A 24,029-nucleotide genomic window follows, 5' to 3' on the forward strand; every position below is an offset into this window, starting at 1 on the left:
GTGTTTCATCACAGCAATGATAACCATAACTGGGTACTGACTTTTTATGTATGTGCTAGGGATCTCTGTCTCTGATCCTTGGTTGCACAGTAAACTTTCCCCAGGGAGCCATCTTCCAGCCTCTTGAATAAATACTTGCATTATATCAATTTGACTCCTTTGAAACTATTTCTTAAGGCTGGGAAGATGGCTTAGCCATTTGCCATTAAAGCACTAGGACCCCCTCCATCCTTTTCTTCCAGTCCCCTCTTCCCCTTCCCTTTGCCTTTAACCCCCAGAAAGGGAGAGCTCACCCTCTTGTCATATCAACCTTCCCCAGCACATCAAGTCACATCAAGACTGAGCATATCTTCATCCCCTGAGGCCAGGCAAGGCAGCCCTGCCAGGGGAAAGTAATCCAAAAGCAGGCAATAGAGTCCATGTTAGAAACAACCCCCACCCCCACAACACACACCTCCACTCTCCAGGCTCCCAATTTGACAACGAAGCCATCTATTGGCCACATGTGCAGGGGGCCTATGTCCAGACCGTGCATGCTCCTTTGTTGATGTCTCAGTCTCTGAAGGCCCTCATGGGGCTGGTTTAGTTGTCTCTGTTGGTCTTCTTGTGAGGTTACTGTCTCCTCCAGGTCCATCCATCTTTCCTCCAACGCTTCCACAGGACCCCTGGAACTCCACCCCTCACTTGGCAGCAAGTCCCAGCATCTGTCTAGATCTGCTGCTGGCTGGAGCCTCCCAGACAACAGTCAAGTTAGGCTGATGTCTGCAAGCATAGTAGAGTATCATCATCAGTGTCAGGGGCTGGCTCTCTACTGTGGGGTGGGTCTCAGGTTGGGTCTCAGTATGGTTATCCAATTGTTGGTTGGACTTTCCCTCAATCTTTGTTCCCTCTTTATCCCTGCACTTCTTATAGTCAGGGTAATTTTTGGATCAAAGGTTTTATCGGTGAGTTGGTGTTCCCCTCCTTCCACTAGTCCTGCCTGGCTAAGAGGTAGGTCACTTCAGTTTTCATGTCTCCCCCAACCTGTTAAGAGTCTCAGCTAGAATCATACCCATATCTTTCCAGAAGCCTACCCTGTTGCAGGCCTCCAGCCTGAGAAAGAGATGCCATCCCCTGTCATTTTCCTTTCTTGTTCCCAGCCATCTTACCTCCCCCACCCTGTTCTCCCCATATCTGATCCCCACCTTTATCTCCCTCCCCATTCCATCTCCTGCCCAGTTCCCTCTCTTCATACACTTCTGCTGTCTATTCTATTTCCCCTTCTGAGTGCCATTCCTGTACCCTCCCTTGGGCCCTCCTTGTTACTTAGCTTCTTTGGGTCTGTGGATTGTAGTATGCTTATCATGTACTATAGGTCTAATATCTGCTTATAAGTGAGTACATACCATGTGTGTCTTTCTGGGTCTGGGGTACCTCACTTAGGATGATCTTTTCTAGTTCCATCCATGTGCTTGCAGATTTCATGATTTCGTTGTTTTTAATAGCTGAGTAGTATTCCATTGTGTAAACGTACCAAAATTTCTGTATCCATTCTTCAGTTGAGGGACATCTAGGTTGTTTCCAGTTTCTGGCTGCTATGAATAAAGCTGCTATGAACATAGTTGAGCAAATGAAATTTTATTTTCTTCTCTGTGTTTATTTTTTGTTCATGATAAAGAGTAAAAGTCATAGAATAAAAAGAAACTGAACTTGTCTTTGAGTTTTTGGTTGTAGGAGGCAGGTGGGGGAGCTATAACCTTGCTTACTATTCCAGTTAGGCTTTAGGTGGGGAAAGGAAGCCCCCAAAGTGAGTGGGTAGTGATGACTAAAAGAGAAGGAAGCTGGCTGAATAAGAGAGAGGTGGAGAGCCTTGAGGCTAGTGAGCTTTCATAAGGGATGTCAGAATTGAGTTCCTTCTAGAGAGCTAGCAGACCTGGGATCTGCTGGAGTTCTGCGTTCACTGGACCAGATGGTTTTGTCTTTTCTGCATAGAATGTGAAGACTGTGTCTGAGACCCCAGCAGTGCCACCAGTGTCAGAAGATGAAGATGATGATGACGATGCTACCCCACCTCCAGTGATTGCTCCACGCCCAGAACATACAAAATCTGTAAGTCTCTGAGGATCTGGAATGCTTTATGATTCCTGCAAGTAAGGGGTGGCAGAGAGGAGGGAGGTGGTGGTACTAAGGCTAGGGGTCCAGAGACTTTAGAGCTGCTATAGTTGTTGAACTACTTTTTTCTCCTTCTTGTTTTAAAACAGGATCTCACTATGTAATCGAGGCTGGCTTTGATTCATAGTGATCCTCCTGCCTCACTCTCCCAAGTACTAATATTATAGGCTTGCACTACTATGCTATCTGGACCACCCATTTTGAAGGTACTTCCTACACGATTAAAGAGAAGTGGTGTATTTGTTATTTCAGCTATTCTAAAGTTTCCTAGGTTATTGGTGTTTATTCCAGTCTAATTTTGGGTGACTTATCCTATTCTTTACGGATAGGCAGGAATATACAATTGGCACATTTCACTTTCAGAATAAAATAAGTTATTCCAATCTCTTAGGAAGCAGCAAATTATCTTGCCAAAGACTTTTCTTTTGTCTTAAATATGCAGTGTTCACCCTTTCCAGCATCTTTGATGATGTTGAAAGACCCAAGAGAGTTTATAAATACATTAGTGCTATTAATATGCTGGATGTTAGGAGTGCATTTTGATGCTGGATATTGATAGTGACTTCCCTTTTGACTTCCTTTGAGGTTCCTGCATTTCAGAGTAGCCACACTCCCTCCTTCTGCACTTTGCACAGTCTATACCTTTGCTTTTATTCGATTTAACATCATTGAGCTGTGATCTCCCATCAGATGATACTCTGAAACACTCTACTAATGTTTGTTTTAGCTTTTTATTATGAGAACTCCATAATGAAAGAACCATCTAGGACTTAAGCTCTATCTTGATTGAATGACTAATGGGAGATCCTTTGGAGGAAATTCAATAAGATGACCTACCTCATAGTCTGAGAACTTACAAATAGAATCTGTTGGGTTTCCTTGTCTATAGGTCCCAAAGTTACCTTAAGGAAAGTAGCTTTCTAAATCAGTGAGCTGTCAGTATCTCTCTTGATGTATCCTGTTTGTGGTTTGCAGGTATATTTATTTAACACAGTTTTCTCTCTAAATCTTGAACTCCTCTAAAGTAGAGGAAATCTGTGTATCTATCACCTATTTATCTATGTGCAATTTATCTTTTTAGTACTCAATATAGTTTGAGCACAGGGATCAGGAGAGGGTAGTAAATACTGAATAAAGGTCTAGATTGACAAATTTGCTTTTCTTAGCATCTTCTCTGAAATAAATATTGCTAATTTCTAATTTATAGAAGAAGCAGTTGAGATTTGGAAAGGTAAATTGATCTATCCACAGTCCTTAGTAAGCAAAAACCAGTGTTTGAGAGCAGATAATTAAATCCAAGTCCATATTACATTCCACAGTACCGCACCTCACATTTGTTTGTATAGACCTGCAGTGGGAGTCAAGTAAAGAGAATGTTATAGAGGGACATAGACAGGAGATCGTTCTCCAGGAAGCATAGATGGAGAAGCAAATAGGGTCTAAGTACCTGTGACACAATTGTTCTACAGGTACCAGGATAAAAAGTGAGAAATTATTTTGCTAGCGTAGTCAGAAAGCCACTCCAATTGAAGGATCTGATCCATCCATTTGTTAATTGATTCAGTGTAAACATATATTTGAATGCTTGGGGTTTTTTTGGTTTGTTTGTTTTTTTGTTTTTGTTTTTTTTGGTAAGTAGTTAGTTAGATGACTCAAGGAATAATAATGTATGTTCCCTGTTTCAATAGACCCTATAGATGATAAAAAAATAATTATCACTTTTTTAATGATAAACATCTGATAAATACTGAAAACATTTCTGGAAAAGGAAGTAAAACCTGGAAGTACTTTTTCATAACCTTAATAGTATGTTGTTGCTCCTTTCTTGATAACCTCTCTCTTTCGCCTGTGTAGCAGTTACTTTCATACTTCTTCCCGTAGAATGAGTAGGGCAGTGCTTTGTACAGAATTAGGCCTACCATAGATTCTCAGCAAATATTTGTTAAACAAGCGAAAAAATAGGAAATACAATGTCTTTAAAATCTCAGGTTTGAATGCTTAACGTCTGCTGTGTGTGGCTTTAATTCACACATGTTGATTTATTATTAAATAAGGTATGTAGTATACCATTTTATAGACAAGGAAACTGAAGCACAGAGAAGTGAAGTAAACTGACTGAAGTCGTTCAGATAGTAATGAGAACTGAGATCTAAGCGAGGCCATCAAGTTTGCGGGTTTGTTTTAAATTACTATACCTTATTGCCTCTTGATGCATAAGAGTAGTTAATTCTTGGTAAGAGCTCAACAGCTCAAGATGGAGTAATCCACAGAAAACAATGTTAAATGTTACAAAGTGTCAGGGAGTACACACAAGAGTTTCATCTCAGGAAAAAAGTATCATAGGTGAGGGTGGTTTCAATCTAATGATAGAATCTCCTTTGATTTTTACTGAGAGTGGTCTAGCCCTTTTGGAGTGAGTTCAGGGATAAGACCATCAACTAACCTTTCTTGTACAGTGAGAACAAAGGAATGTCGTTTTACCCAGCTGAACTGTGGCTCGGAAGAGGAATAATATAGATTTTGACATATAAGAGAAAGGGTGAATGGGAAAAGGGAAGGGTCTCCTGGGATGTTCTAGCTAGAACATCTAGAAGAGGTTCCCCTATGCTAACAAAGTTGGCTTTGCCAAAATTCCTCGCTGATTATGCAGGTATATACACGATCTGTGATTGAACCACTTCCTGTTACTCCCACTCGGGATGTAGCGACATCTCCTATTTCACCAACTGAGAATAACACCACTCCGCCAGATGCTTTGACCCGGAATACTGAAAAGCAAAAGAAGAAGCCTAAAATGTCTGATGAGGAGATCTTGGAGAAATTACGTAAGTGCTTTACAGTTTTCTTGAATCTTTCTTTGGTCTATGACTGGTCAATCATTGAGGAGTGCCGCTATAAAGATCTAGATCCTAGGTTTAAGCCTTGTGCCTGGCTGGCTCTGTGCAATACCTGAATTATGGGCTGTACTGCTTGCTCATCATCTGAACTTTCTCCCCTTCCATGTTTTACCAGCTCCTGTTGTACACTACCTTAAGGTAGGGGCATAATAAGAGAGAATGTGGACAGCTCACTTTGAGGGTTATGGACATAACAAATAGCTTTTATTTAGTGAGTAGTCTAGAATATTGTATGGAGAAAGATTGAGGTATTGACTGTGCTTGGTGAAAAAGAATGCTCTTGCTGATACTTGCTATTGACCTAGGAGAAGACAACTCTGCCATTGTGGTTGTAGAAAAAGAAGGAAGGAGACCCCAATGTTTTATTAACCTGTTCTTTGAGGAGTGCTGCTATAAAGATCTGGATCCTAGGCTTGTGCCTGGCTGGCTCTGTGCAATACCTGAACTGTGGACTGTTCTGCTTGCTCATCATCTGAACTTTCACCCCTTCCATGTTTCGCCAATTCCTGGTGTACCAAGAAAGATAGTTTCTTGAATTTTTAAATTTTATTATAATACCACTGTGAAGATATGCATGATAATCCTCATTTATGTAGTTAAGTTTCTTAAGACTCAAAGATTCTAAATACCCTGCTCCAGGTGAAAGAGCTGCAGAGTGGTGCAGCAGCTGAGGTTAGGTCACACTATGTTTTTGTAAATAGAACATACTGCCTCTGGTAATAGGTATAGGTTGATTTTTATCTTAGAAAAATGTTTTCTTGTAAAAAGGATTTGATGTGACTGGTTTGTTAAGCTGTATACTCGCATTGCTTTCTAAAGCTGAGGTTTCTGGTTCTTTAGTTTAGCAGCTTCCTGTTTCATCCTAATAATTCTTGTTTAACTTTGTTGTTTGTTTGTTTGGTTGGTTCATTGTCTTAAGAACTGCCCTTGCTAGAGCCCTCATATGACGAAGTAAAAGCCACTCACCTAGGCATCTGTTTGATCATATGTACTCCTGTTCACTAAACCAGATTTGTTTTCCCCTAACTCGTAATACAATGCATTATAGAAAGCAGACAGGCCTGAACAATTTTCTGCTGTCCTTTGAGTCTCTTTTCCACCTCACACCTTTTAAATAATGATGCTTATATCTTATTTCTTTTTAATTAAAGGAGATAATAATGTATGTGAGAAACACCAAATTCTAGTGATTGGCGTATCAGCGGAAAAGCCGATTGGACTGGGAAATTAAAAACCAGACTGTGACTGTCAGCTTGGGCACCAGTTAATGTGTGACTTTGGGGAAGTGTCTTCCCTCTGTGGGCTCTAATTCCCTGCCTTGGTATGCTGCTGGGAGGCTCATGGGTGTTTTGATTTAAGCTGTCCCCTGCTACAGAACTCTCTCAGCTTTCTTAATCTGACTGACTTGTACTTGCAATAACAATCAGCCTGGATAGTGCCTTTCTGAAGCCTTTCCCTTCTTTTTCCCTGTCCTTTCAGCACTCATTACGGCAATCACTGTATTTTTGTAGCACCTTCAGTTTGCTTGTCTTTTCTATAAGTGAAGACATTGAGCTTTTTGAAAGTAGTGACTGTCTTAAAGGAGCCTTACCTTTATTTCTAGCACTCAGCATATACTCTGGTATGTAACAAATGAATACATGTTTAATGAATTAATTTAAAAGTGAATGAATGGCTTTTAGGAGTTTAGAAATGGAATAAATTACTATGAATAAACAGTCAAGGGCATAAAACTTTTGGTTGGGACTTACTGTAGGAAAGGTAATAGGCTGGCTGGTGTGCTTTTAGGAATCTGGACATAGTTCTTTAAAATTGGTCAACTTAGGGGGTTAAGGGGATCATGGGATGATCTCTTGTGTTTCTTGATCTGGACCAAAATGATTCCTGGTCTCTGTTTCTTTCAAAGGGAGCATAGTGAGTGTGGGCGACCCTAAGAAGAAGTATACACGGTTTGAGAAGATCGGACAAGGGTTAGTAGGGGCATTCTGTTTCCTTGGAAAAATGACTTAAACTTGTATGTAATGGCCTATGTCAATTTACTTGTTTTTTTATTGTTGTTGGTTTTGTTTTGTTTTGTTTTTCCTTCTCATCAACCTTGTTGTTTTTTCTTTACTTTGTATCACCTATCTGGAGGTTTTATATTAGTATGACTTCCAAATTTTGCAGAATTATGCTTTATATGAGAGATGTACTATCATCTGACCGTACTAAAGTACCCCTGCAACAAGAGTCAGTCAGTCACCTATTGTCTTACCATGAAACCAGCTTCCTGCAGGTCAGTGGGGGCACATGCCCTTAATCCCAGCACTTGCAAGGCAGAGACAGGTGGATATCTGGGCTTGAGGCCAGCCTGGTCTACAGAGTGAGTTCCAGGACAGCCAAGGTCATACAGAGAAACCCTGTCTCCAAAAACCAAACACAAAACAGAAACGATAACAACCCTCTAGCTCCCCAAACTATAACTGATTTTTCATATTAACCCTAGTATTGAGACCTGTCATTGCTAGTATGAAATCAAGACCCAGATCTATAGACTTTGTAGTACTGGGATGGGAGCTATTTTTCTAGGTGAGTGATGGAATCTGTGACCTTTGCTCTCTAGTTTCGTCTCCATAATCTGTATGCTGTTCTCTCAGTGAATTGAATTCAGTAAATCTTAACTGAGTTCTTGTTGTGTGTTGAGGAGTGTGGATATGGCTATGAATCACAGTCTCTGCCCTCAAGGGTCTCAAATCAGCAGGAGATAGAAAGTCACACAAAGAATTATAATATAGAAGTCAGCTTTTGTCTAGGAGGAGGAGGACAAGTGGGGCAAAGAAAGAGGAAATGTGGAGCTTAGTGGTGAACATGGGTTGTATACAAATGTGAAAATCAAACTGTAGTCTTAATGATTTAATGCAGAAAATTTTAGGTAAATTGTACCTTTATATGAAAAATTAAAATAATGGGATTTCTATGGACATGCCAGAGTACATGAAATATAAAAGAAAATGAAAAAATTAAGTTTGGCTCATAGTAGGCTCTTAGTAGAACAAAAGTATTGTTACTAATTAATTGAATCTTTTTGCCTTGAGTTTAATAGGCTACCAGAAATTTCTGAAAATGTGTTAAAGGATTATAAAATATGAGTATGAGTATTATATTTACACTTCATTTTATAGTTTATATTTTTTATTTACATCTAGTTTTAATCTGATCCCCAGGACAACTTTTGGTTGAGCAGATGCCATTTTTCCTGATTCAAGTGCCTTTCCTACTAGATTATGCTTTTGAGAGCCCAAACTGGTAAAAGATACTTTACATTTTTGAGAAGAAATTGTTTTGCTTGACTCAATAATGTAGGTGGGATTTTTGTTTTTAGGTAGTTAAATTGAGTATTAAATTAAGAATGTAGCAAAAAGGTACATGGACAAATTTTAGCAAATCAGATGCCTTCTCTGAATTTGAGTTTCTTTATCTGTATATTTGAAGGAGCATTTCTACTCCAAAACATGCCTTCAAAAAAACGGATGTACGATATCTATGAAATGTGCTCTGCTTTATTTAATAGGTTGGCTAAGGCAAGAATGAAGTATTTATTAAACACCTATATTAATATTGCTGTATTTCATAATTTAAAAATTATAAATGCCACATCAGTTTGATGAATTAGTACTGTTAAAATTTTGGCTCATTTCCCTGCCCCTCCCGTTAAAGATCTAAAGACTATTAAGCTGCCTGATCTTATGTGGGTCTCCTTGAGATAGAAATATTAGAATAACTTTAATATGTTTGCACTTTAAGGATGGCATATATATATATGTGTGTGTGTGTATATATATATATACTATATATATATATATATATATATAGTAGCTGGAGAGATGACTCAGAGGTTAAGAGCATTTTTTGTTCTCGTAGAAGGCCCGGGTTTGGTTCCTATCACCCACATGGTAGCTTACAATCATCCATAATTCCAGTTTCAAGACATCCCATTCCTACTTCTGACCTCGAAACATACGTGTAGACAAATAGTTGTACATATAAAGTCTTAAAAAGCTTTTAAAAAGAGGGGTGTATATTGGTAGGTATACAGAGGGCTATGATAGGAAGATAGACACGCATTCTGTCACTGAAGATCTCTTGGCAAAGATGACCAGGCAGTGAAGAAATGACTCCCAGTGAACATACCCACTCCTCATTTGATAGCCAGTATCATACAGTTACACTTTGCATGCAGGTAGCTGGGCTGTCAAAGAGTGGTGTTTAGTTTCTCCCTGGAGGGCACATAGCTAACTGACCTTTCCTCTGGAATTGACCTAATTGCGGTAGGAAGTATTAACTTCAGGATTTGCTGAACACAGCATATAGAAAACCAGAATTCAAAATATCTACAATTTGTACTATATATCTATATATGTTTGAATATGGTATGTATAACTATAAATATATGTTGAAAATTACATAGACATATACAGGATTTTGTGGTTTTAGGCATAAGATAGATAGGATTACTTTTCTAGCATTATTTTCAGTATCCCTTTTACTCTTTGTGAAACCCTTTCACATCTTTTTTACTTTGCCCATCTCTTTGTTTGAGTGTGTATATAAATAACTACATGTTCATATGTCTGTCATGGAGCTATTTTTACTTTTAGGGTGAAGTGGAAATAATTCCAGATTTTTCTGAAAGTATATGTATTTGGAAAAATATGTGCAGTATCAGTATCGTTTTATTTTTTAAAAAACTGAAAATGCATTTCATTCAAACCATAGAAAATGAAGTTTTTTTGATCATTGTGATTGAAATGTATGATTTTAAAGTGTCAGAGTATCCTATAATAAGAAGAGGGACTGTACTTCAGGATTATTTTAGGCTATTCAATATGGGTTGACCAATTTTTCATAGTTCTTAAAAATTAGTTACATTTTTAAAGGTTAATTGTGAAATAGAATCTCAAAAGGTGAATATCAATCCTTGCAGCCCTCTCCTACTTTGTTTTGGAGGGGGAGAGAGGTCTTGCCCATACTCCTGCCTTGGCTTAGTGAGTTGCAGGATTACAGGCAGATGCTGTAACAGGCTGTAGTTGTAATGTAAATTTTAATCAAAGGTAACATGTAAGTATATTGCTCTATGAATTAAAAAAATAAATATATGAACCCAGGACAGTAAAGAGAACATTACATATTTTAATAAATAATACAAGTTATCGTCATCTCATTCTGAAATTCTCCTTGGGCCCCTTTCCCATCCCCTCACTCCCAGTTGAAACTGTAGAAAATGAAAGCAAGTGCCCAAAGGGAGTAGAGTAGGGCAAGCAGTTGTAAGAAATAAATGTCTTTGACACTGTTGTATTTATAGACTTAGCCTAGTGCTTAGTATGAACTAAACTCTTGCGTATGCATATAAGTACAGCTCAGTCAAAACGTGCTTAAGGTGAGACAAAGTAAAAGTTCTAGATTGATTACAGCCTTCATTCTTACTACCATACACCATCTTTCAAACGTGACAGTTAGAGGGCTGTGGAGGGCGGAGTTATTTCTTTATGTTTTTGTTAACGTATTTACCACGTTGTTTGTAGAGCTGCATAAGCATATGCTACATCACTGCACCTGTGTTTGTTTTCCTCCCTCTCCTATGCTTTTTCAGCGCTTCAGGCACGGTGTATACTGCAATGGATGTGGCCACAGGGCAGGAGGTAAGTGTTCATCACCAACTGTCTCACTTCTACTCCTACAGTTTTTTCTTTGTTTGTTTGTTTAATTTGAAGTTAATTTTATCCCCTTCTTTATTCGTTCCTTTCTATTTTGGCTCAATGGGTCAGTTTTAGTTTCTTCTTGTACCCGGTTAGAACCAAATAGGAGACCTATATGATAAGATTTAAAAACTTTGGCAAAAGCTACCAAAGCTCAAGTATGGAGAAAGGAAAAATAGACCAAGTAATGCAGGAGGTGGTTGTATAATTCCAGGTGATAGATGATGATATTGAGGAGGTACCTCTTTGTCCTTATTTTATTATTAGGCCATGAGAATGATGACCTTATTGCTAAAGCCCACTGACCCAAAATCAGCAAAAGGAATCCATGAAGGCAATATCAGGTGATTGGCAGTTCTTTGCAGACTATGCTTAGTTGGCTACAAAACAGGACTGCTGATGGGCAGGTTATAGTTGCTAGTTACCTAAGAGAAAGTCTTAGTTACAAGAGTATGGGAACTCAAAAATTCAGTGAGGAGCCTCCTCTTTGAGTGAAAATAGAGTTTTGTTTTTCTGAGAGAGGCTGCTATGGTCTATTTGTACATTTTTGACTATCAAAATCTGGTATCTGTTCAGGGAAAGCACATATTTTATTAGGTTGTTGTTAGCTTTTTACAAGCATAGAAGCCAAATATTGCTGTTCTGTGAGAGCAAGTCAGTTTTTAAAATCACCAATATGGGAGCTGGAGCGATGGCTCAGAAGTTAAGAGCACTTGCTGCTCTTGCAAAGGGCTCAAGTTCAGTTCCCAGTACCTCATTTGGGTGGCTCAGAACATCCTCTGCATCCCTCAGGGAGGCAGAGGCAGGCAGATCTCTGTGGGTTCAAGGCCAGGCTGGTCTACAAAGCAAGTCTAGGACAGCCAAGGCTACACAGAGAAACCCCGTCTTAAAACAAAACAAAAACAACAACAAAAGAACATCCTGTGTCTCTAGGGGATCCAACACCTTCTTCTGGTTTTAGCAGAAACTACACGCATATGTACAAACCCCCACACAGACACAAACATAATTCACATAGTTAAAAAATAAAATCTTAAGAGGTAAATAAAATTGTTATCATACTTAAGAATTTATTAAGAATTCAAAGACATGGATACTTGCCTGAAGTTATTTCTGTTACAGACCTCTTTTTGCCTGAATGATCAGGCAGAAGTGATCAGGTTAGAATCTTTTGGTTTTCAGTCCTGTGTATTTTGGGCTGCAGAGTCAAAGCAAAGCTAAGGATAGATATTAATGACTCTCTCTTGCCCATGTTTCTAGCCTAGTAACCCCTGATAGGAGGCGGACAGGGGATGAGTGGTTCCTGGAAATCCTGGAGATGCCTGTGTGAGAAGTGGGCCAAAGGAAAGAAACTTGATTTTGCTGTGTGCTTGTCTGTGGTTACAAAACTGTGAATGGAAGCAAATCCATTAGAGTGGCTAATGCAGTGTGGTCAGGAAGGCCTCACTTCCTGCCCAGGGGAGTAGAAATCGGTAGTAAGGCTAGCGTGGTGCTCTTAAGTCTTTGTGAATGATCACGGGGGCATTCTCCAGCTGGAAGAGGGAATTTTTTTGTCTGTCATGTATAGATAGGTTAGCATAGTCAGTGCCAGGAAATCTTGCCATTAGAGATCAATCACTTCTCAAGCTTGTTTTTAAAGGTAATCTGTATAGTAGAATATACCAGAAGAACTTCTGGAGTCATAGTGATGTGAGAGCGTTGATTAGGATCAGAGGTTGTTTTCTTACATGTCTTTAGCTTCAATGTCTGTACCTAAAAAAGCAACACATTACTTTGAAGGGTTTGGGTTAGATGAGGTAAGCACAGCCAGTCGTCCTGTCATTTTTCTTGCTGTTCTGTGCCAGGTGCTTACCAGATGCGCTACTGCTGTGCTTATCATAGTCATTGTTGGCTTCCTTTGTTACTTAAATCTTTTACTTACATAATTTAAGTAGAAGCAACATGTTGCCTATTTCTTTTAGTATTCAAAACATGTTTTGAGTAGGTTATTCTCTTTTTTAAAATTTTTATTAATTATAGTTTATTTACTTTGTATCCTCCCTGTAGCTCCCTCCCTCCCCTCCCAATTCCACCCTCTCTTCCCTTTCTCCACCCATGCCCCTCCCCAAGTCCACTGATAGGAGAGGTCTTCCTGTCCTTCCTTCTGAGCCTAGTCTATCAGGTTTCATCAGGACTGGCTGCCTTGTCTTCCTCTGTGGCCTGGTTAGGCTGCTCCCCCCTCAGGGGGAGGTGATCAAAAAGCAGGTTGATCAGTTCATGTCAGAGACAGTCCCTGTTCCCATTACTATGGAGCCCACTTGGACACTGAACTGCCATAGGCTACCTGTGTGCAGGGGTTCTAGGTATCTCCATGAATGGGGCCCAGAAAAGACCGCTGTGCCCAGATTTTTTAGTTCTGTTGCTCTCCTTGTGGAACACCTGTCCTCTCCCAGGCCTTTCTATCTCCTCCTCCTTTCATAAGATTCCCTGCACTCTGCCCAAAGTTTGGCTGTGAGTCTCAGCATCTGCCTTGATACCTTGCAGCTAAAATCTGTAAACCTAAAGAAACTAATCAAGAAGAAGGACTCTCAATCCCCATTCAGAAAGGCAAAGAGGATGGACATCAGAAGAGGGTTATTTATTTTCAATGTAGTAATAAGGGCACTTAGGTTCATCAAACTGGTGATTCAGATTTAGAAAATAATGGTCAGTCCTAAAGCTTAGATCATTTAGGTTCAAGTCCAGTTATTTTTAAAGGAATGGTATTATCTATTCTGGATGGATGGAGTTTGGTCAGGTAAAGGCGTTTAGGATTACAGAGCCCGTGAGTAGTGATGAAAGGGACTCTCACTATCCTGCCCTAGCCTCTGCTTGCCTTCTCCCTTGCTGCTCTTCTGATGACCTTCGGAGGTTCACAAGTACTATGTGGAGCTCCAGGGTGTGTCATCCTCCAGGGTGGCCTGAGGAGCTCCACAGGGACTTGTAAGGCCCAAGTCCTAGCTGTAGAGGCTTACTTAATATCCATAGTCAGTGAATGTGTAGCTTCTCAGCTATTAGGAAAGGTACTCCTTGGCCATTATAGAAAGCTTCAGTGAGGCCTAGAGGCCTGACTGGCTAGGAAACCCATTTCCAAACAACTCATTCCAGGTTAGAAATGGAAGAGGTCAAAATGCTTAATAAAATCATTTTTACTTACCTGTGTAAGAGAAAGAAAGTGTGTCTGAGAGAGAGAGAGGGAGGAGGAGGAGGAGAAAGAAGAGAGTGTGCATATATCCATGATGACCATGTCTACATGTGAGGAGTTCAGAGAATAACTTGCGAGAGAGTTCTTTCCTTCTGTCAAGTGGGTTGCAGGTATCAACTTTAGGTTTTTGGGTTTGGCTGCAAGAACCTTGATCCACTGAACCATCTTGATGGCCCGTAGAATTATTTTTATTCTTAATAATTAACTGAGTCTGTTCAGAGGACTATGTTGACTTGAAGTAATATTTGACTTAAAAATGTTTGCATCATCCATTTTAAAAATGTTTTTCTTATTTTCACGTGTATAGGCATTTTCTCTGCATGTATGTCTATGTACCTTGTGCATGCCCAAGGAGGTCAGAAAGCATCAGGTCACTTGAGACTGGGCTTAGACAGTTATGAGCTGCTATGTGGGTGGCTGGGAATTGAACCCGGCCTTCAGTGCTCTTAACCCTTGAGCCATCTCACCAGCCTGCATCATTCATGCTTATTACTGCTTCTAGAAAGAAGTTCTATTAGATGTTCACATTCTTGTCCACTAAATGAGAAAAGAAAGACTATTTCTAAGGAATGAATGTCACCCTATGGGATGTAGTAGTAGTGGTGTGTGTGTGTGTGTGTGTGTGTGTGTGTGTGTGTGTGTGTGTTTAAAACTATTTATCAACTTATGGTTTTTCTTTCCGTCTTAGAACCAATTGTGTTTTTTTGAGCACTGGGCTTGATGTTGGGGATTTGAGGCTTTTATGCTTTGAAATCTCTAAATACATTGACACACACACACACACCTCTGATTCTTGATACACAGTAGTGGGGATAAAATGATCGTACAGGACTTTCCAAAAAGGGAAAAACAAACAAACAAAGAAGTACATTAAGTATAAGAATGAAGTTTCCTGGGCTGGAGAGATGGCTCAGAAGCTACGAGCACTGTCTGCTCTTCCAGAGGTCCTAAGTTCAATTCCCAGCAACCACATGATGGCTCATAACCATCTGTAATGAAATCTGATGCCTTTTTCTCAAGTGCAGGTGTGCATGAAAGCAGAACACCGTATACATAATGAATAAATGAGTAAAAGAATGAAGTTTCCTTTCCCCTAATACAAAGGTTTTGAATGTATAAAAGTGAAACAGAACAGGACAGGAGCCTACCACAGAGGGCCTCTGAAAGGTTCTACCCTGTAGGGTATCGAGGCAGATGCTGAGACTCATAACCAAACTTTGGGCAGAGTGCAGGGAATCTTATGAAAGAAGGGAGAGCTAGAAAGACCTAGAGAGGACAGGAGCTCCACAAGGAGAGCAACATATCCAAAAAGACACAGGGGTCTTTTCAGAGACTGATACTCCAGCCAAGGACTATTCATGGAGATAACCTAGAACCCCTGCACACAGGTAGCCTATGGCAGTGTAGTGTCCAAGTGGGTTCCATAGTAATGGGGACAGGGACTGTCTCTGACAGGAACTGATTGGCCTGCTCTTTGATCACCTGCCCCTGAGGGGGAAGCAGCATTACCAGGCCACAGAAGAAGACAATGCAGCCACTCCTGGTGAGACCTGATAGACTAGGATCAGAGGGAAGGGGAAGAGGACCTCCCTTATCAGTGGACTGGGAAAGGAACATGGGTGGAGAAGAGGGAGGGTGGGATTGCAAGGAGAAGAGGGATGGAGGTACAGGGGGGATACAAAGTGAATAAACTAATTAATAAAAACAAAATAATTAAATTTTAAAAAGTGAAACAGTTCGAGAAGGAGGTGATCTTAAAGGCAGAGAGAACATGGAACATAAATATAGTACAGTGGTAAGTATTATTGAGAAATTTTAATGTCAAACCAATGAATATTTCTGGGTAAACAAGAGCCATTTTGCTTTTAGTTGGAGAGCATTATTCAAGTGTGTACATCTTACATTAGCAGAATAAATAAAGCAAAGTAGCTTTTATATGTATGTGTGCAGGCCTCTGCACTGTATGTAGGTCAGAGGAAAACTTGCCAGACTTGGTTCTCCTCATCTACGAAATGGATCCCATTACCTTCTGACCCAAAATGAAAATAGCCTTTGAATCTGACTTTACTACTGAATTACCATCCATGTATACAAGTCATGCATCCTCTCTGAACACAATTTTCTTACTTGTTGAAAAAGTTACATATAAGCTACCTCTGAGAATTAAATGAGATAACAGATTTGGCTAGGTGTGGGAGCACATGCCTTTTAAGTCCAGTATTTGGAGGCAGGGGCTGATAGATCACTATGGGTTCAAGGCCAGCCTTGTCTGCCTAGTGAGTTCCAGGCAAGTCAGAGCCAGGACTCCATAGTGAGACCATGTCTCAAAAACAAAAAGGAAGGAAGGGAGAAAGAAAAGAAAGCAGAATAAACTTGTGAACACTTGAGAAGAGTACCTAATACCTAGGCATCTAAAGTATATCTTATTATTTATATTAAGTGGGATTTTTTAATTTATAGAAACAAAAAGCCAGTGAAGCCCCTTTTCACATATAAGCATTAGGAATCTTGTCTCCTTTCTTAATCTTTCTTAACTCGGTAATTTCTGACTTATCTTTACATACCCTGTGTGGAGTGTAGGGGGTAATATGCAGTTAAGTCGAGGTGCCCACAGAGGTCAGAGCAGGCCATCAGAACCCCTGAAGCTGGAGTTACACAGGCAGGGTTGTGAGCTGCCCAGTATGAGTGCTAGGAACCGAACTTTGCAAGAGAAGTATATGTTCTTAACTGCTAAACCATCTTTCCAGCCCTATTTTTAAAACATATTTTATTAACTTCTTTGAATGCCTTGTAGTTTCTTTTTTTTTGTTATTTCCATTTTTAAAAGACAATCTAACTATGGTCACTAATGTATAATTCTCCTATCTCAGCCTACTGGATGCTAGGATAATAGGTAGTACCAACTATCTAGTGATTTTTTTAAGCTTTTTTTTAACGTTGCAGTATCAGATTTTGCTCTATATCAGAATATCACAGAAGCTTATTTTCAGTAGGTTTAGAGTGGCGTCTGAGGACATTTGTTTCCAGCAATCTTTGAGATGATGTTAAATGCCACTGGCAGAGAGACTCACTTTGAAAACCATTTAACATTGATAAGTTATGAATTACTAAGTGCTAAGGCCATGCCTTACTCACAATTGTTTCCTTAGTACTTAAGGTCTAGAGCTCAGTAAATTTTGTGTGATCCTTGGTATATGTTACTGTATTGTTATTTCAGGTGGCCATTAAACAGATGAATCTTCAGCAGCAGCCGAAGAAAGAGCTGATTATTAATGAGATCCTGGTCATGAGGGAAAACAAAAACCCAAATATTGTGAATTACCTGGACAGGTATGGAGAGGGTATGGGCCATGTCACAGAAGTTCCAGGCCTTTGGGGCCTAAATGTTTGAGATGATGAAGGCAGCACTTGGAATTGCTTCCCTTTAAGTATTTTCTGTGCTGAGCTCTGTGATTGCTAGAAATCCTTCTGAGTGATGATTAACCCTATGACCCCACAGCTTCTAACAACTGATTCTTTTACTATGATTAGGGAAGTTGGCCTTTTCAGCCCCTCTACCTAATACCCGTATTTCATTATATAGTCTTAAGTGTTTCCTCATTCTGCTTACCTTCCTGAATATAGTCTAAGTGTTTCCTCATTCTGCTTACCTTCCTGAATAACTCTTACTGTCCATATACTCCTAAAATGTGATGCTTACTCTGGTCTGGGTGTTGTTTTGAAATCTGACCACCATGGAAAGAATGGGACTCTTTGTTTTTCTAAGTCAACAAAAGTCCATCCATCTGTCATTGTCATCATTCCCCCTGCCCCAATGCCTATTTCATTGTTAACTTCTAGTAACATTGTAGTCAACTGAAATTTATTACTTCCTCCTTGTCATATAAGCTTTTATTAAACTGGAAATACTAAATATTTTAGCTTAACCAGCCTCAACCTCCTGACTGCTGGGATTAAGGCATACACCACCATTTTTTAACATGTTCTCTTTATTCTTCATTACCTTAAAAGAAAATTACTCTTGGCTATGATACAATTACTATGTAGCTCAGTGATAGAATGCTTAACCTGCATGCATGAGGCTCAGAGTTTTGTTCCTAACACTACCAGAAGGAAATTATAGAACAGGATTAAAATCTTACCTTTATTTGAGGTACGTGTTAAAATTCTTTGTTTCCCCAGATAAGAGACCCATTATTAGGATGAAGAAAAGATGAGAGATCTTATACCTTAAGCCAATACATGATTTTTCTCTAGCACAGCTTCTTTGCTGAGATCTTATACCTTAAGCCAACACATGATTTTTCTCTAGCACAGCTTCTTTGCTAACACAAGTCAGTTAGCCTCTTTTTTCAGTTGTCTATAGTGAGATAATGTTAAGTTACCTTTTTATTTAACCAATAATGGGACCAAGAGAGCTAATCTCTGAGTCAAATTCAGTGCTAACTCAGGTTAGGCTACCAAACCACAGCCGTAGTTTATCAGAAGAGGCTAGAATCATAGAAACTCAAAGTAAAAGTCATTGTCAGCATACTGACCTTGTATACAGTTTACAGCTTTTAAAATATTTACCATCACCCTTTCACTTATATTCTATTATAGTAATTCAGATTTAACATTCTTTTACTCATGGATTTTTTTCAAAATATTGGTATATACATTATTGGACCCTGGAGCTAGGGTCTTGAACAAGATCCAGTAATTATTTTGTCATCTCAGATCTAGTAGAACTCTCAAGGAGTTCCTGATGCCCTCCCTTTTGATAGTAACATGGCTTCCAAATCCTATTCTTTTCATGTCTGTGTGTACTGCCTGGATACTTTGCAGGCATGGGAATAAAGCTAGTCTTTCTAATTTTAGGAGCTATTCTTTGGTATGGTGATAAGATGTGATTTTATATTTTAACCTAGTATCTTAGTTTAGTGCTTGGGACTTTATAGCCCATGAATGCTTTTTTTTTTTTTTTCCTGGATATATCCCTAAATGATTTAAAATTACTGATTCTGTCCTCCAAGTTTTGTTTTTTTTCCAGAGTAAGGAATTCTAGATTCTTCAAAAGCGGGCTGAGGTAGTTTCCCTTATATACTAGTCCCTAGGTTTTGAAACCCACTGCAGTGGCTTACTGTATTCTGATTGTTCCTTCTTGCCCTCTACCTATTTTCCTGCAGTTACCTTGTGGGAGATGAGCTATGGGTTGTCATGGAATACTTGGCTGGAGGCTCCTTGACAGATGTGGTGACAGAAACCTGTATGGATGAAGGACAGATAGCAGCTGTGTGCCGAGAGGTAAGGCCAAGGATCAAGCAGAAAGATGACCTCCACATTACTGTCTATGAAAGTTCACACCCAAAAGAGGCTTTAGTCTGGGCTCTGTGGAAATGGGAGAAGTTAGTTCTGGGATTTATCATTCATATTGCATGCTTGTATTTTATAATTTCTATAATCATTATTTTTTTTCCTTTAAGACTAACTGTTCCGACCATGGTAGAAAAATTAGACAGTATGCAGAAATATCTATTAAATAGTCATCTGTACTTTCAATGTGTAATTATAACCATTCTTACACATAATATTTCTTTTCATCACTTTTATTTGGGCACACATTTGAACGTTTTTTTTTTTTCCTGCCTCCCTGCTTTGTGTACTCTGAAGGAAATAACATTGGTAAAGGTAGTGGCATACTTCAGTTAGTCAGAAATTTCTCCTTTAATTTGACTATCTATCTGAATGACACATAGAGGCAAAATTCTAGGATAAACTAACTTCAGGCAAAAAGCCTGGTGTGGTGGTATATGCCTGTGATCGAAACACTGGGAGGATCAGAAGTTCAAGATCATCTTTGATTACATAGCACGTTCTAGGCTAGCTTGGAATACAAGAGACCCTGTTTCAAGCAAACCAAGCAACAATCGTAGCTCTAGACAAAACAAACAAGAAAAAAAGAGCATAAATACAACTCTCTTTTTTCCTCATTGTAATTAGGTATCTAGAGGTCTGTAATAATGATGCTGTAGTAAGCTTTCCAGAAGGTTCCCATGAGAAGCAGTATCTATAGAGGATAGGCACATACTCACGTTTCCAAGTGAGGACAGTGATGGGAATAAACAATGTTGAAGACTGGTGTTTTGTTCTTGAGAGACTGAGACAGGCTTCTCTGTGCAGCCCTGGCTGTCCTGGAACTCTCTCTGTAGACCAGGCTGCCTTTAAACTCAGAGATCCGCCTGCCTCTGCCTCCCAAGTGCTGGGATAAAAGGTGTGTGCCACCACTACCTGGCCATGAGAGACTGAGGTTTTCTAATACCCAATAGCAGAAAGGTCAGGAGATTGAAGAAAGAGTGAGATAAAGAATTTTATAGGGGTGAGTGTGATTAGTGTCTGATGGTGAAAAACCTAGAGGCATATGGATGAAATTATAGAGCTGTGTATTTAGCCCATGCTAATGAGAATGAAATACATTAACATTGTAATTTCAAGCTGGGATTCCTAGAAGTTCTGTTTCATTTGCTGTACTATTAATACAATATTTTATGACCTTTGAAAAAATAACTCTTCCAAAAAGCCCCTCATCACATTCTTCCTATAAAAATTTAATGCTACAGATATGATAGATAATTGTATGCATGCAGCTGCCCTTTGGAGGTCAAAAATCATTGTATTATTTAATTTATTTTCACCTCTCACCTTGAAGTGAAATCCTGATGACCTGAGTCCAATCCTCTGAACCCATAAACGATGGGAGAGGAACAACGCCACAGAGTTGTGCTCTGACCTCCAATGTGCTCTGTGGCACACATACACATCTTATAAAATAACATCTTGACAGAAGCCCTGAGTTTGATCCCCAGAACTCTACCAATAAAACACTTGGCAAGAAAATGTAAATGTTACTTAAATATGTGGTATTGTTATTCTTAAAATATAGGAGAGATCATTATCACTTTTGAAACTACTTACTGAGACACATTTCATATGCCATATAATTCATCCTCTTGAAGTATATAATTCACTATTTTTCAACACACTTATGAAGTGACTGTTAAAAGAAATGAATTTTTTTTTAAGCACTTGGGGGCTTGAAACTGTAGATCAGCTTAGAAGAATATCATATATGAGGCCCTGAGTTTGATCCCAAGAACTGCACCAAAGCTATAGAAAACATGGCAAAAATGTAAACATTATATAATAGGTGGTATTATCATTCTTTAATCTAATAGAGCTGCCCTCTTCTGACCTCTGCAGGCACCACACACACACACACACACACACACACAGGATGTACATACATACATGCTACAAAACCCTCTCATAAAATAAAAAATATAAATTTCTTTTTAAAAATTTTAAGATACTGCTGACTTAACTAAGAACTTCTTTTGTGTGTGTGTGGATGCACGCACATATATGCAAGTATATAAATGTGTTCATGCTATGGTGTGCATGTGGAGGTCAGAGGACAGCTCCATGTGGATTCCAGGAAAATAGCTCAAATCATAGTTTGGTGACAAACTGCTTTACCCACTGAGCCATCTCACTCGCCCAGAACATTTTCACTGTACATTGTAACAGCCAGTCTGTTTGACGCTCATTCTCCTAGCTAAGTGTAAGTGTCTAACTTTGTGTGTATTGTTTGGGGGATCATCACAATTAGGTGGGTTTTTTTTTCTTTAATTTTTAAAAGATTTTTCTCATTTCCTTTACTCGTCGTAGTCATTACTAAACCTAAAAAACATCTATCTGTGTTGGCAGTGTGGGTCAGGGAAAGAATATATGCTTGGTAAATATGAAGCCATAGTTTCACTTCTCAGCACTGAATAAAATGATCTGTCTTTTAAATGATTTCTAAATATCCATCTCTGTATAGAGGTTGAGATAAATTCAGGTGCCCACTGAATATGTGTCTTCATGCTTCATATGGGTGTCAAATACAGTGTATAGACTTCCTTTCCCAAAATAACATGTCTGCTAACACTGCTTCCATGTGTCTCCTTCTTAGACATGGAAATACATTGATAGACTACTTTTGATCAAAGGGAAATTATAAGACAAAAGCAGCATGTAGTTTTAAAATTAATTACTTAAAATTTAAATTGTGTGTTTGGGGTGGGGGATAAAGTACTCAATGCCAAGAAGTTCAAGGCATAGGATTCCTTCAAGGTGAAGTGACAGGCAGTTTGTAAGCTGCCCTGATTACATAGCTGGCTTTATCTCTTCATGTGGAACAAGTTCGTTTATTCCTGGGGGCCTTATTTTCTTCATGTTAAAATGGGGAAGCCAAATTATTGTTAGTCTTGTGTATCACATGTCTCTTTCTTCTGCACATACTACTTCAACAGTGTCTGCAAGCTTTGGAGTTCCTACATTCAAACCAAGTCATTCACAGAGACATCAAGAGTGACAATATTCTCCTGGGGATGGATGGCTCTGTCAAGTTAAGTAAGTAGGAGGTTCGGGAATAACACTTCTCTATATGTGGAGCTGTGTCTCTGGCAGGATGACTATTAAATAACAGTTACTATAATAATCGCCGGAGACCTTATTCTTTCATAAGATGTGGGATATTTATAGTCCTCCCTATTTTCTTACAGTATCTTTTCACTGTTTTTCAATTTTTTTACTCATTATACTCCCCCACCCAATGTCTACTTCTGGGATTCTCTGATAGGCACTGAGGGTATATTTTACTACCTTTCAAGAAATTTTCAGTCTAGTATGAGAGACATAATGAATTAGAAAAAGGCATTATGTAACTGCACTCATTCCGTTATTTATTCAGCAACCATTTGCTGAATATCTAACACATGCCAGTCCTTTTGAGGTACAGAGAAGGTCTTCACTGTCAAGACTCTCCCAGTTTAAATAAATCTGTGGTTTTAGTGTGATGTGGAAGAACTGCGGGTAGTGTTTGTATGAAGGTGTGAAACCAGTTGCCTAGACAAACAGGCTGTGTCATGAGTCACGAGTGGGCAGACAGGTTATAAGAAGACTCTGTTGGCACACAGCGAGGGGCGGATAAAAGGGCCATTCTTTGATCACCCCCCCCAGGGGGTGGTGCAGCCTTACCAGGCCACAGAGGAGGACATTGCAGCTAGTCCTGATGAGACCTGATAGGCTAGGGTCAGGTAGAAGGGGAGGAGGACCTCCCTTATCAGTGGACTTGGAGAGGAGCATGGAAGGAGAAGGGGGGGCGGGATTGGGATGGACGAGGGAGGGGGCTACAGCTGGGATACAAAGTGAATAAATTGTAATAAAAAATAAATAATAAAAATTTAAATTAAAAAAGTAAGTCCATATTTAAGTCTTGGTGGTTGGGGTTTAACTCAGGGACTTATGTCCAGAAGATGATGGAATGCGTTAATTACAAGATTCTGAGTTATGGGATTTTTTATTTTTATTTTTATTTTTTTATGCAGAAAGGGCCAAGCAATTAGGGCCAGAATAGTGTGCTGGATTTCGATGCCTTGACTGTTTGGTTTGAGGAGAAGGCAGGAAGCTAGAGATGTTGTTCTTAACAGTCCTGTTAAGACTATTCATGGTTGAAAGAGGAGTGGACTAGTAGCAGTCAAATGATTCCCGCTTTGGTGAGACAGAGTGCAGAGGTCAAAGCTTGATGTCCATATAGGTATACAGTACTTACTGATGTAGTATCCTAAGTGTGTCTTTCTTCTCCCCCTTTCTAGCTGACTTTGGATTCTGTGCACAGATAACTCCAGAGCAGAGCAAAAGAAGCACCATGGTGGGAACTCCATATTGGATGGCACCTGAAGTTGTGACACGGAAGGCCTATGGACCCAAGGTTGACATCTGGTCCCTGGGTATCATGGCAATTGAAATGATTGAGGGGGAGCCCCCATACCTTAATGAAAACCCTTTGAGAGTAAGTGTACCCATCTTCTTTCAGATTATTTGGGCTGCTATCTCTAATCCCAGGAAATTGGACTCAGACTCTTCTCTCTGTGTATGTGTGTGTGTGTATATATATACCTGGGCATAGTGATGCATTCTTATAATCCTAGATTAATAGGA

The 24,029-nt window shown here is 39.4% G+C and overlaps 1 protein-coding gene across 5 annotated transcripts in view; it reads left to right on the plus strand.

Moving 5' to 3' along the window:
• Positions 1-24,029, plus strand: part of Pak1 (p21 (RAC1) activated kinase 1) — a 125,186-nt gene that overhangs the window by 94,013 nt on the left and 7,144 nt on the right. For all 5 annotated transcript variants that reach the window (XM_021634801.2, XM_060367606.1, XM_021634803.2 and 2 more), the window contains exons 6-13: positions 1,972-2,088; positions 4,802-4,976; positions 6,955-7,018; positions 10,678-10,726; positions 17,224-17,336; positions 19,175-19,292; positions 22,340-22,439; positions 23,684-23,880. In XM_021634801.2, coding sequence (XP_021490476.1) covers positions 1,972-2,088; positions 4,802-4,976; positions 6,955-7,018; positions 10,678-10,726; positions 17,224-17,336; positions 19,175-19,292; positions 22,340-22,439; positions 23,684-23,880 — 933 coding nt within the window. The remainder of the gene's footprint in view (positions 1-1,971; positions 2,089-4,801; positions 4,977-6,954; positions 7,019-10,677; positions 10,727-17,223; positions 17,337-19,174; positions 19,293-22,339; positions 22,440-23,683; positions 23,881-24,029) is intronic.

Source organism: Meriones unguiculatus, chromosome 14 (assembly GCF_030254825.1).
Source record: "Meriones unguiculatus strain TT.TT164.6M chromosome 14, Bangor_MerUng_6.1, whole genome shotgun sequence".
NCBI lineage: Eukaryota > Metazoa > Chordata > Mammalia > Rodentia > Muridae > Meriones > Meriones unguiculatus.